At 37.9% G+C, this 13811-nt stretch overlaps 2 protein-coding genes across 2 annotated transcripts; one reads left to right on the plus strand and one right to left on the minus strand.

Moving 5' to 3' along the window:
- Positions 1 to 4507: 4507 nt before the first annotated feature.
- On the plus strand, positions 4508 to 6958 carry PKNH_1030100 (protein kinase, putative; the record flags this gene model as incomplete). Its single annotated transcript, XM_002259748.1, has 1 exon — positions 4508 to 6958. One exon carries the CDS (start codon positions 4508 to 4510, stop codon positions 6956 to 6958), a length of 2451 nt encoding a protein of 816 aa, XP_002259784.1.
- A 1425-nt stretch (positions 6959 to 8383) lies between these two features.
- PKNH_1030200 (actin-depolymerizing factor 1, putative) lies at positions 8384 to 8924 on the minus strand (the record flags this gene model as incomplete). The annotated part of the gene is made up of 2 exons (XM_002259749.1): positions 8384 to 8544; positions 8717 to 8924. The coding sequence occupies 2 exons, from the start codon at positions 8922 to 8924 to the stop codon at positions 8384 to 8386; spliced, it is 369 nt and encodes a 122-aa protein (XP_002259785.1).
- Between the last annotated feature and the right edge of the window lie 4887 nt (positions 8925 to 13811).

Consider the following 13811-nt stretch of genomic DNA (forward strand, 5'->3'; position numbering starts at 1 on the left):
GTGCTTAAAGGAAGAAAAAGAAAGATGGTTTTCTAAGGGAAGGAAAAGAAGAAAGAAGGTTTTCAAAGGGGGAAGAAAAAGATGGTTATAAGAGGGATAGGAAGAAGGTTCCTTAAAGGAGGAAAAAAAAGAAGGTTCTCAAAGGGGGAAAAGAAAGAAGGTTTTAAAGGGAAGAAGAAAGAAAAAGTTCCTTCCTCCGTTATTAGAACAGCACTATTATGACCTGGTGTTTAGCCACCTTAGGGGAACTGTTTTTTTTTTTTCTTTGAGGAAAAAAGAGAAGATTTAGAGGGTGAGTGACAGGGATTTTAAGTTATGATATGGTCACGTGAAGGTTATTTGTTTTTTTAATTAAATTTTCTTATGTGGAAATTTATATTACAAAGAATAACAGACAAGAAGGACAAGAAACATGGCGAAACCTAACAGTGGCAACGATGGACTCTTTGCATCGTGGCTGCAGAAATTGGCGGAAGGTCATACCTCCTCGAGTAGTACGGATATTCAGGTAAGGCAATATAATAGGGAAGAAAGGAAAGAAAGAAAACCCTCTCCAAAAAAAAAAAGAAATAAAGCAATAAAGGAAAGCAGTGAAGAAAGAAAAGAAAAAGAGGAAAAAAAGATAGAAAGGAAGAATGAAAGGTTTAGGGTTCAGGGTTCAGGATTTAGGGTTTAGGTTTTAAGAATTTAGGGTTAACGGTTTAGGGTTCAGGGTTTAGGGTTCAGGGTTTAGGGTTCAGGGTTTAGGGTTCAGGGTTTAGGGTTCATGGATTCAGGGTTTTCTCGGGTTTAGGGTTCATGGTTTAGGGTTTAAGGTTTAGTGTTCATGTGTTTAGGGTTCATGGGTTTAGGTTCATGGGTTTAGGTTCATGGGTTTAGGGTTCAGGGTTTAGGGTTCATGGGTTTAGGGTTCATGGCTTTAGGGTTCATGGGTTTAGGGTTTAGGGTTTAAGGTTCATGTTTCAGGGTTGAGGGTTCAGGGTTTTAGGGTTTAGGTTTAGGGTTCAGGGTTTAGGGTTTAGGGCTTAGGGTTCAGGGGTGCTGGAATAATGTTTTTCGAGTTAGTTTTATTTTCTTTAGTGGGGGGGATTGAATGAAAAACTTCTTGCTGACGGGGGGGAAAACCGAAAACTATACATCAACTGAACTAGGGGATTCCCCCCCTAAAGCTTCTCTTGTTGAGGGACTGCTGAAAACTCCATGAGGACAGAAACCAAACTGGATATTGCACTAACAGGAGAAGGATAACGGACAACAACAAAAGAAAAAAAAAATACAATGGATGAATGTTTATGGTGTGAAGCGCATTCTGAATTCAGATTGTACTGTATCGCGAATTTAAGATATATGTAAGATTTCGTATTTTTAGGTTGCGGGATTTAATATTTTACAGGTGTATATGTGTAGGATTTCGTATTTTTCGGTTGCGCGATTTAATATTTTACGGTGTATATGTGTAGGATTTCGTATTTTTCGGTTGCGGGATTTATAATATTTTACGGTGTACATGTGTAAGATTTCGCATTTTTAGGTTTGCGGGATTTATAATATTTTACGGTGTATATGTGTAAAATTTCGCTCTTAGGTTACGGGATATAATATTTTACGGTGTATATTTGTAAGATTTCGCATTCTTAGGTTACGGGATATAATATTTTACGGTGTATATTTGTAAGATTTCGTATTTAGGTTGCGGGATTTAATATTTTTCGGTTTATATGTGTAAGATTTCGCACTTCAGGTTGCAGGATTTAATATTTTTACGGTGTATATGCGTAAAATTTCGCATTTTTAGGTTGCAGGATTTAATATTTTACGGTGTATATGTGTAGGATTTCGCATTTTTAGGTTGCGGGATTTATAATATTTTACGGTGTATATGCGTAAAATTTCGCATTTTTAGGTTGCAGGATTTAATATTTTACGGTGTATATGTGTAGGATTTCGTATTTTTCGGTTGCGGGATTTATAATATTTTATGGTGTATATGTGTAAGATTTCGCATTTTTAGGTTGCGGGATTTATAATATTTTACGATGTATATGTGTAAGATTTCGTATTTATGTTGCGGGATTTATAATATTTTACGGTGTATATGTGTAAGATTTCGTATTTTTCGGTTGCGGGATATAATATTTTTACGGTGTACATGTGCAAGAATTCGCATTTAAGTTTGCGGGATTTATAATATTTTTACGGTGTGTATGTGTAGGATTTCGCATTTTTAGGTTGCGGGATTTATAATATTTTTACGGTGTATGTGTGTAAGATTTCGTATTTAGGTTGCGGGATTTATAATATTTTTTCGGTGTATATGTGTAAGATTTCGTATTTAGGTTGCGGGATTTATAATATTTTACGGTGTATATGTGTAGGATTTCGTATTTAGGTTGCGGGATTTCTAATATTTTGCGGTGTATATGTGTAGGATTTGGTATTTAGGTTGCGGGATATAATATTTTACGGTGTATATGTGTAAGATTTCGTATTTAGATTGCGGGATTTAATATTTTACGGTGTGTATGTGTAAAATTTCGTATTTTTAGGTTGCGGGATTTAATATTTTACGGTGTATATGTGTATGATTTCGTATTTAGGTTGCGGGATTTAATATTTTTACGGTGTACATGTGTAAGATTTCGTATTTAGTTTTGCGGGATTTATAATATTTTGTGGTGTACATGTGTAAGATTTCGTATTTAGTTTTGCGGGATTTATAATATTTTTACGGTGTATGTGTAAGATTTCGCATTTAGTTTTGCGGGATATAATATTTTTACGGTGTATGTGTATGATTTCGTATTTAGGTTGCGGGATTTAATATTTTTACGGTGTATATGTGTAAGATTTCGTATTTTTAGGTTGCGGGATTTATAATATTTTTACGGTGCATATGTGTAGGATTTCGCATTTTTAGTTTGCGGGATATAATATTTTACGGTGTATATGTGTAAGATTTCGCATTTTTAGTTTGCGGGATATAATATTTTACGGTGTATATGTGTAAGATTTCGTATTTTTAGGTTGCGGGATTTAACTTATAAGAACAATAATTATGGCCTGGTATTTAGATGTTTTAGGGTGAAGGTTCTTTCTTTTTTTTTCAAGAACAAATAAAAAGGAAAGAAAAAAAAAAAACATTCTTCTTTTTTTTTTTAAGAACAAACATTCTTTTTTTTCTTTTTCCGCCTGCGAAAAATATTTTTTTTCTTCTTTTTTCTTTTTCCGTTTGCGAAAAATATTTTTTCTTGTCCCTTTTTTTTTTTTTTTTTTTTTTTTTTTTTTCCTTTCCCTACTCTTCATGTAGTGCAGGTGAGATTTATCGGAATTAAAAATGGTGTGCGGATTTAGGACAGAGAAAGTGCTTCCTATTTGGACGTGCTCGGCATATTTTTGCCTCACCGCATTTGGAACTCCAATTAAGTGTGCCATAAAATTCTTTCATCATGTTGTTAATTCATTTTAGACGTGAAATTTGGGCAGTCGATTGGCGGCTGAACAGTTCTCTTCCCCCTCGATCTGATGTATTTTTCTCCTTTGCCCCATCACCGAGGAAAAAACGCATGCCCAAATGATGAGCTCCATCGGGGAAGTGTACAACATGAACGTGCATGCGGATGGGGAGGACTGCGGAACAGATATTTGCAAAAAGTTGGCCCATGAGAAAGGGGTTCTTTCGGTGAGGAAACGTACGCAAATGGTTTTTTGAGCAGAAGGGGATTTTACTTGCTTAGAGGAGGTACTTTAAAAAATGGCAACGAAAAAGGAAGCAGCATAAAATGGGTTTACATATTTGATCTTCAATTTTGCAAGTGACACATATTTTTGCAAGTGACACATATTTTTGCAAGTAACACATATTTTTTCAAGTGATACATTTTTGCAAGTGACACATTTTTTCAAGTGACATATTTTTTCCCGCAACACGCCATCGTGCCGCTCTCGGGGAAAAAGGAGTCGGGAATTTTGTAACACGCGCGCGGTATGCTCGCGGAGTGCAATACTTTCGTCACCTTTACGCGTCACTGTTCGGGCATTTTAGGGACATATTTCCGCATTTTCGTTCGGTTTTTCCCTCGTTCCTGATTAGCCCTTCGCCCATTAAAATGAGAAAGTGTTGAATTGTTCCTTGGGGGGGAAGGAGGACTGAACGACTGCATGCACAATTGATTGGATTATTTATTGGACGGTCGATTGGACGATTACTTGAATCTTCCTCGTACGTAATGCTATATATAGAAGGGTTGTGCGTGGTGCCCTGCGGATTGCTTATCAGGTTATGCGTTCGTATAATTTGAAATTCATTTGAGAAACACGTAAGTGGGGAAAGACCCCTGGTGTGTGTGGGGAAGTCAACTTGGATATGACGTGATCCCTACCGAATTGTCCACCCGTTATTCCCTCCGTGAAGGTGACGCCTCGTGACCACCAGTGAATGAGAAGTACCGAGATGAACTCCTGCCCCCCCCCGGACATTAGCGCAGAGCACAACTAGCCAGTGAAGACAATGCTGCAGTACTTCGTCGGTAAGCTGTTCGGCGACCTCCCAGCCAACTTCAGCTTCGTCATAGGGAAAAGGTTAGAGTGCCAGAGTCCTCAAAAATGGGGGTACTACGAGATATACGAAGGAGTAAACAAAAACAATGAAGGGGTATGCATATTTATATATGATAAGAAAGGGAAGGAAGGGAGTAGTAGGGAGAAAAGATATACAAGTAACCATTTGGCTTTTTCCAAAAAATTAATTCATCCAAATATTCTGAAAGTTCTATATACATACGAAAGTGATAAGAGAATCTACATAGTAACAGAAAAATGTGTCCCGTTACACATGGAGGGTGTAAAGAGTGACCCCTTATGGGGGTTATATGAAATTTTTAGTGCAGTGCATTTTATCAGCACGTGTAATTATGTGCACTGTTTGGTGAATCCTTTAAGCGTGTTCGTAAATGAAAGAGGGAGATGGAAATTGTCTCTGTTTGATTGTATTCACGAGAAAGGTGAAAGTATCCACAATATTTTGAATGACCTACAGAATCATATACTTTGTACTTACGGATATGCAGTTCCTATTCCAAATGAAGTTCATCCTACATGGGTAGATGCATACGGATTGGCGTTTCTAATGGCTTGGTCGTATAAAAATTACCTCCAACAAACAAGCCATTTTGGAGATGGTGCTCACCCAGGTCTTCCATCCATTAGGAGCAGTCCCCATGGTTGTGCCGCCATTCCATCACAGAGAGAACATTATTTAAAAACGCCAATGTTGAATGGGCAGGATAAACATGAGGAATTATCACCCAAAAATATTTTCGAAATAGACCTTCATATGAATGCACAGGAATGCATACCAAAGAGATTATTGCCACTATATAGTACCTTACTAAAGTATAGTAAAAAAGAAATAAATTTGTTCATCATTTTAAATGATGAGAGTCTGAGGGCAGACAACACGATAAGTACAATGCTGTTCCTGACGGAAATACATATGAAGTCGAAGAGTGAGAAAGTGCAGTTTTTGGATAACCTGTTTAGTAATCTAGATAATATCTCATCAAGTGTAAAGGCAGAGAAAATTTTACCTGAACTGCTTGAAAATATTGAAGTGTCTGAAAGTAGGGTAACATGTCTGAAAATCGTATTAACAATTTCCAGAGAACTACCAACAGAGCAATTTGACAAAATGATATTTCCAACTGTGTCAAAATATTTTTCCATAAACGACAGATCAATTAGATTTACTCTCCTGGAGAACTTCCATCACATAGAGAGGCACCTGAACAACAACCACATGAACGAAATATACAATTCCTACTTGTATGGATTTTTGGATAATAATACGTATATAAAAAATGAGAGTATAAAAAATTTCATTTTTGTTTTTCCAAAATTGAAGTCAAATTTGAAGTCATCATCTTTGATGACTTTGTTGGAGAATTTGACAGACTCTGACTTCTGCGCTAAGACAAATACAATAATTTGTGTGGCAAAAATTGCGAAACATATTTTGGAAGATAAAGAGAAAATACTTGAAAATGTCTACAGGGTTGGATTGCAGGAATCATTTGTTCAAACTAGGTTAGCCACAATCCAGGCTGTTAAATTTACATATGACCAATTCAGTCCCAAGAAGTACGCTTCTAATATTTTGCCGCTCCTGGTTAAGGCCCTCATTGATGATTCAGCGGAAGTTCGCGTCGCAGCGTTTGACGCTATGGATTATGTGTGTGCGCAGCTCAGGGTGCATTTGCTAAAGGGTATGAATTGTAGGAGCGATAACAATAGCAGTCCACCGGTACCCAGTGGCACGTCAAATGGGAACCCTCCTTCCATTTCTCCAATGGATTCCCTAAAAGGTTACACTTTTATAAATAAGATAAAGGGAATTATCACCGCTAAGGGTGAACTGGATGTTGCAAACGTGTCGCGGGCCACTCAGGAGAGAAGTCCCTGTGTGGATGAATTCTCTGGCAGAACTGTCCAAACGGGTGCGACGGATAGCGATCCTCTTAGCACCTTCATTTATGATGTACCCCCGGTCGCAGGTGCACTTGGCGTGGAAGGAAGTAGAGCTCACCTTAATATGAATTCCCAAACGGGGGTGAATAACAGCGGGGAGAGGCATTTGGCAACGTTCCAGCATCAGAATTACGGCCAAAGAGACAATTTCATTTTTGAGGGGGAAATGAAAAATTACCTCGACAGAAGAAGGGGTAGCCACTACGAACAGGGTAACCACGGTGACAATTACAACTGCGAGTTGGCAAGTATGAACAAGTCAGGTGAAACAAACCAAGAAGGCAACCTTCTTGATGGCAACTTCCATTTGGGCGAGTCTGCCAAAAGAACGACCATGAGAACGACCCAAAGAATCGACCTCGACATAGATGACTTTTTTAAGGAGTTCGACTTGAAGGAGGACAGCAATGACAAGGTGACATTGAGTTCGCTGTAGGATAGGTGGAATGTGATGCCCGTCCTGCTACTGTTATTTTTTTTGTTCTGCCAATTTGGCGACTTGGATTTTTTGAGTCCATCCTCCTTTGGGCATCACACTTCGAATGTTAACTTTGCCCTTGTCTTCCTTTGTTTTTGATTTTTTTTCTTTTTTTTCCTTTTTTTCCTTTTTTTCCTTTTTTTCCTTTTTTTCCTTTTTTTCCTTTTTTTCCTTTTTTTTTTTTTTTTTTCTTTCCGTTTCGTGGCATGGCTAAATTTTATAAAAGCAATTTTGAAAATTTTTACGGTACCGTCATTATTATTAATAGCGTTGGAGTAAATTCTCCCTTTTGAGTGAGCATTTTAAGACCATTTTGTGAATGCATGAAGCACCTGCTAAATGGATAGGCGAAGAGGATGAAGCATGTGGTGGGCGAGTTAACCGATTCCGCCCCAACTTTAGGTGCCCCAATTTTTCCCTTCCTCCAGAGCGAATTTCTTTGGGGAAAAAAATTTGCCACTTCCACATTTTTCCACTTTAACATCTATGAAAATTTGAAAAAGAGAGAAACATGGGTTTACATTATCTTTTATAATTGTGCTTAAATTTCAGAGGAGAAAAATAAGGAAGCAAAAAAAAAAAAAAGGCGAAAAGAAACACCTTTGTTAGACACGTGCATATATATAGGCAAAAAAAAAAAAAAAAAAAAAAAAAAAAAAACAGTTCGTTCGTGGTACTTTACTCCTGGGAATAACGCTTCCGCGGGCGAGCATGCGCGTTATCACATATAAGAATATATGCACACATTCACACAACGCATGTGCATATAGGTCGTCGGCACGTTTGCGTGCGCGTTTACAACTAAATGCACATGAGAAGTGAGGATAGATTTTTCGTTCCGGTCTGCTTGCGCGTTAAAAATGGTGCGTTTCAGGTTGCGCTTGGCGCTGAAGGCTTGTCCGCGCTTACGCCCGCGCGATGTAGGTATTAATTTCACATGACGACCTGCCAGCTACATTTTCTCCCCAGCAGGGAACACAAATTACGAATGTATACGTGCAAGGGGCTACACGCACATACGCATGTATATGCGTGCACACATTAAATGCACTTGCATTCCCCTTGGCCGTACACTCATCCCACCACTTGGTAACTCATTTATGTCATCTGCTCTGATTCATTCGGACTTTAAGGGGCATTTTCACTTGGTTAATTTTTCTTTCAATTTAAATACTTTATGATGATAATTTCGTGTACACCAGGGGACAAGAGATCACATGTTTCTTTTTTTTTTTTTTTTTTTTTTTTTTTTTTTGTGCTGCGCTGTCAAGCGAAATGCTTCAATATGGCTAGGATAAAAGACAAGTGCATCCATGTGCTTCTGCGCGTATGTTCATCTGCCTATGGATGCAGTGGAATTTTTCTTTAAAAAAAAAAACAAATTTACTTAAAATCGGCGACATCTTGGGCGCTTTCAATAACTGATGTGAGCACGTTCACTCCTTCGATTTTTTTCAGTAAGGCTTGTTTGCTGGAAGCGTAGGTCATCCTGTCCCTGGAGTTTGAAGATTCCCGTGCGTACATGAAGAAGTGAATCTTGTTGACTGCATGAGGGGGAAAAGTTGGAAACAAACGAAAAGGTAAGCAGGTGTGTGGACATGGATTAATGGTGTTGCATGGAGGTGGTGATCACCGTGTAATGGGCACTTTGATGAGCAGTGTGCTTGACAGCGCTTGGAATGACTTATCGTCCACGTGGCGGCACGACTCCCTAACCTGCGTCAAACACAACATAGGCGCACTGGATTTTATCGTTTTGATCAATGGACTTGACGAGCTCTGTAAGGGTGGTGGTATCACCTTTCGAATGAATAATTATTTCGCAGTTCTCTATGACGAATATGATCCATCGACACGTCTTCCTGATTTTCATGTTATTAAACTCGGTGATGCAGGTGTCATTTACGCGAATGCCGCTTATCATTTTGGATGCACGGGGGGGGAAGGAATAGGTAAAAAAAAAAAAAAAAAAAAAAAAACAATTGGGGGGAACGAGCAGAAGGGGGAAATGAAGAAAAAGGCTATGAACGAAATGTAAGCAGGAAGTTTTCACTTTTTTCAATTTTCTGAATTTTTTCAAATTTTTATGAATTCATCACAATTTTCACAATTTCAAAAATTTAAGGTTTCACGAATGAGAAATTTCACAAGTTGCAATTTCAGGAAAGGGGAACTGCCGCTTTAAAAATGCCACAAGTTGGAATTTTTTTTAAATTAAAAGATGGGAAAGGAAAAAAAGTTAATGGCCTCGACTGTTGTGCGCGTAGTTATTACTTTTTTTTTGGTGCAGCATATTTCATTTGCTTTTTCGTTCTGCGTACTTATTTTGTTTACTCGTTTTGTGTGTTTCTTTTGCTCATTCGTTTTGTGTGTTTCTTTTGCTCATTCGTTTTGTGTGCTTCTTTTGCTCATTCGTTTTGTGTGTTTCTTTTGCTCATTCGTTTTGTGTGCTTCTTTTGCTCGTTCCTTTTGCATGTTTCGTTTTTCCTTTTTAACATTTTATAAGTGAAGCAAGAAAAAAAATTATACTCAAAAAAAAAAAAAAAAAAAAAAAAAAAAAATTGCGATTTGAGGGATATGCATGTGTGATAAAAATATTACCTCTGTGCGTTTACGGGGGTGTGAAATTTGTGTATGTACGTGTGGGTAAATTTGCATTTGATCTTATGCATAAAATTCGTGCGAATGTTCCCATGTGTGAGCGTGTAAGTGTTACTGGGGGGTGATTTGGCCATTATGGAAAGTGCGTGCTTCCATGTGTATATACGAGCCACAGGAGGCGCATTAATTTTTTTCACTTTTTTGCGCGCATAAGCGGATGGATTTGTGCACGTGTGCTTGACACGCATACGCACGGCGCGCGAGTATAAGGGGCGGCTAACAGATGGCTAAACGAATGGCCACCCGGGTGGCCAACGAGATGATAAAAAGAAACGAATATTAGTCATAATCACTTGGCATTTGCTCCTTCCGTACACACACACCCAAATGTGTACAAAAATTGGGAAAGCCACTTTGAGTGCATCCTACTGTAAATTTTTCTTTTTTTTTTTTTTTTTTTTTTTGAGAAATATTTGCTCTGGGTGTGAATTAAGAAAGGCTAGTTGCATTTGGTGTGGAAATAAGCAAGTTCCGTTATCAGTTTACGTGTCCGTTTTGCGTAACCATTTGGGTAATTCATCGCGTGAACTATCGCAACACCACTGCGGTGAAGGCCATGGCCAAGTGTAAATTACGCATGGGTTGTTAAAAAAAAAAAAAAGAAAAACGAAATAGGAAGGAGGAAAATAAAAAAGAATAAAACACAAAAAATAAAATACACAGTAGAAAAAGTTGCTAGCTAAATGTTCCTCCAACCGTTTGTACGTACATGCTTACATGTCCTCCAAAAAATGAGTTACCCACCTAGAACAACATAATGCAAAACTTCCTTTCCTCAAGGATAAATGGTCCACGGAGTTCACCATTAATATTTTTTCCGCTTCCACGGTCAAGGGTGTGGGTTAAAAAGAAGGACATGTGCACATTGAATGCTCCCGAGGGCTCATTTGACGAAAGCAATCTGCGTAAAAGATGCACCCGAGTACGAACATGTACAAACGTATGCGTGTGTATACATTCATATCTGCAAAGGACGGGGTAGGGCAATTTTGGCACTTCCCTTCCGGAAGAAGCCACTTTGTGAACAGACGATCGTTAAGGAAAAACCATTGTGTAAGATAAAACAACGTTGTACGTTCTACACGTTCATATATATTTTTACCATCATGAGTATGAAAATTTTGTTCATTACACGGAAAACCGCTTTTTCAAAAAAAAAAAAAATGGTTCTCTCCTTCTTTCTCATTAAGGTGCGCAGCCTTCGGGGGGGATTCCGCAGGTGACAGTTCGCGGAAATGAAAATTTGCCCTCAGGGCACGTGAAATTTTGTCATCTTGCCATTTGTAGGCATCCTTTTTTTTGATCATCACCCTAGTGCGCAGCTCTTTGGTTATTCCTTCCCCTCGGTGGTTACTTCCAGATAAACTGTCTCCGTTCCGTGCAAAGGTTGGACATTTGTCAAGTGAGCTAACAGGAGCTAAATCGCGCGGGTTAAGCAAGTTGCATGCACTTGTAAAATGCCCCCATGCTATTAAGAAGAGCTTACACTTGGGGCATTGTTACACAAGTAAGACATTTTGAAGTGAACAAAAGAGAGGAGAAAAAAAAAAAAAAAAAAAAAAAAAAACGAAAACGCAAATGAACATATTTACTTTTCCGTATTGGGGGGAATAAACACTTATTGACTTTTCGAATTGTTGCCACGTTCACGTGGGCCCAAATAATTTTTCGACATCGCTTGCGATAATGCACGTTGCCACTTATCAAGTAAGACAAAGTAAGAAGCAGTAAATTTCATCATATAGCAGTGATGGCACTGCATGTTCGTTTTCTCTCATAGCGATAATTCTTTGGAGAAATTTTCGCAAGTATTCTGCTGTGAGTAAAGCATAAATGAATTTCTGTTGATTATTTATTGGGGGAACAGTTTAATCTTTCAACCTTGTCGAGGTTATTTTCTTCCCCTTCAAGATGAACCATAAGTTGCTTACACAAGGGGGTTCATCTGGAGTAGGCACACCTACGTATTTTATGTACCTACGAAGGCAGACTCGTAGGCACACAAAATGAATTTTGCATTTTTAGAAGTTTCTCCTTAATTTTCAATTTGGCGGAAAATAATTAAAATCGGTTTGAAAAAAGAGAGCCTAATGGTGAAACGTTTCTATGGCCAAGATGAAATAGGGTGATCCCTATGTTGGTACTGCAACTTTGCTGTAATGGACGTATTCCCTCGTCGCGGGAGTGGCGAAAGGGTGAAGCGGGGTCCGTGTACACAAATGTACGTTAATTCGACGGAAAAATTGTGTTTTGGTAGATTTCTCATATCAAACCTTGATGAGGAAAATAACACAATTTAAGAAAAATGGAAACCAAGTGAAGTTACTGCAAGAGACACAGAAAGTGTGGATTTTATTGCGCTTGGGAGAGTTTTTTTTTTTTAACCTTAAGCATTACAAACAAAATTATATTATTTTTACAAAAGGGATTGCTAAAAGGGAAATAAAAAATTTGCGGAAAAAATTGTATATTTTTATATTTTGCCTATCCCCCCCATGGGTTTTTAATTTTACAAGAGTTTCCCCCCCAAAAAAAAATAAAAGGTGCAGGGTTATTTATATCCCTTCACCTTATTTACATATTTCTAAGGTCACCGTCCGCCTACATTAACAGCGAAGGGGACACCTCTTATTTTACGCCTATTATTTTATGGATTTTTGCACATTTTTATACGCTATTTTTTCTTTCTGTATTTTTCCTCTATTCTTTATGCTATTTTTTGCTGTATTTGTTTTTGTGCTATATTTTTCTCATTTTTACCTCCCCCCTGCTGGAATTTTCTACTGTGTTCTCATTCCCCATTTTTTGCTATATGCTCTGCATATGTATTGGGGTGAGAAATATTTTTTTAGCTTTATCCAGGTGTCCCTCCTTCTGCGTTTATCCATTAAGCTACGAAAAAATATAAGTGCAGAAGGCTCCGTGCATCACCACAGCAGCATAATTATCTGCACCATGTAATTGCCAGTGTTCAGAAGTTACTGCAGAGTAGCATAGTGGCGTGTACATAATATAATCTACATATATATGTACAATATATGCATATATTGTACATATATAGCACATATATTATATATATAAATTGTGCGCATATAGAACGAGAGATAGTTTCTTCTTTGCCCCCGCCTGCGCGTCGCTTTTGCAGCGTTCGGTGTCACCTCGCTGCGCTTTCCTTCTCTTCCCGTTTGCGTTACTTTCCGTTACTTTTTGCTTTAACTTCACTTCTTCTTTCCCCTTGGTGGTGTTTTCTTTCCTTTTTTTTTTTTTTTTTTTTTTTCACGTTTTTCTTCCCTCCGCATTTTCTTTGAGTTTTCTTTGCATTTACGGCGAATTGGCGTTTTTTCTCCTGCTACAAAATTTACTCTTCACTTTTTTTCTTCACAATTTTGTTCACTTTCAAGCCCAACGCTTGCCATAAAATTAAATCCTTCACCTGTCGATTTAGTTTTTTGCGTGTTCAGTTTTTTTCTTTTTTTTCATTCAGTCACTGTTTTACTTCTCTATGAGAAAAGGCTAGAAATGTTTGAAGAAAAAAAAAAAGAGAGAGAGAAAAAAAAAAAAAAAAAAAAAGAAAATAGTAAATACTATAGCAGAGTTCTTAATTTTTTAAAATTTTAAAAAGGCATCTACCTCTCCACAGCAAGTACGTCCCACTTCACATATATACGTACATTTATATAAATATATGTAGATACATATCCCTGCGCGCGTGTTTATTTTGTCGAACTCTCGTATGTATATCTCCCATGTGCTCATAAGCACTTGTGTATATACCTATATCTATGGGGTTGTAAAAATGTGAAGTATACGCACAGGTACACCGATTTATATGCGTATATGTATAATATATTATTTATATGTATGTTTTGTGTACCTTCTGTGTGCCTTTTTTTACACCCACCTTCCATGCGTACGCCTTTCCATATATGTAGGACTTCCCTTATCATCGCCCCTTTATTTTTTCAATTCAGTCGTAAACCTGTTTTTAATTGTTTGTGGTGGGTTCCCTGTTCTACTACTATTTGTAATACCCCCACGGAGGGTACGTTTATATATGTATATGTACATGCGCATATGTATGTGTGTGCATATGTATAGGACACCGCTGCGCCTGGGTAACCAAGTACCTACATGCGTGGACACGTGTATG

Source organism: Plasmodium knowlesi (genome assembly GCF_000006355.2).
Source record: "Plasmodium knowlesi strain H genome assembly, chromosome: 10".
Taxonomy (NCBI): Eukaryota; Apicomplexa; class Aconoidasida; order Haemosporida; family Plasmodiidae; genus Plasmodium; species Plasmodium knowlesi.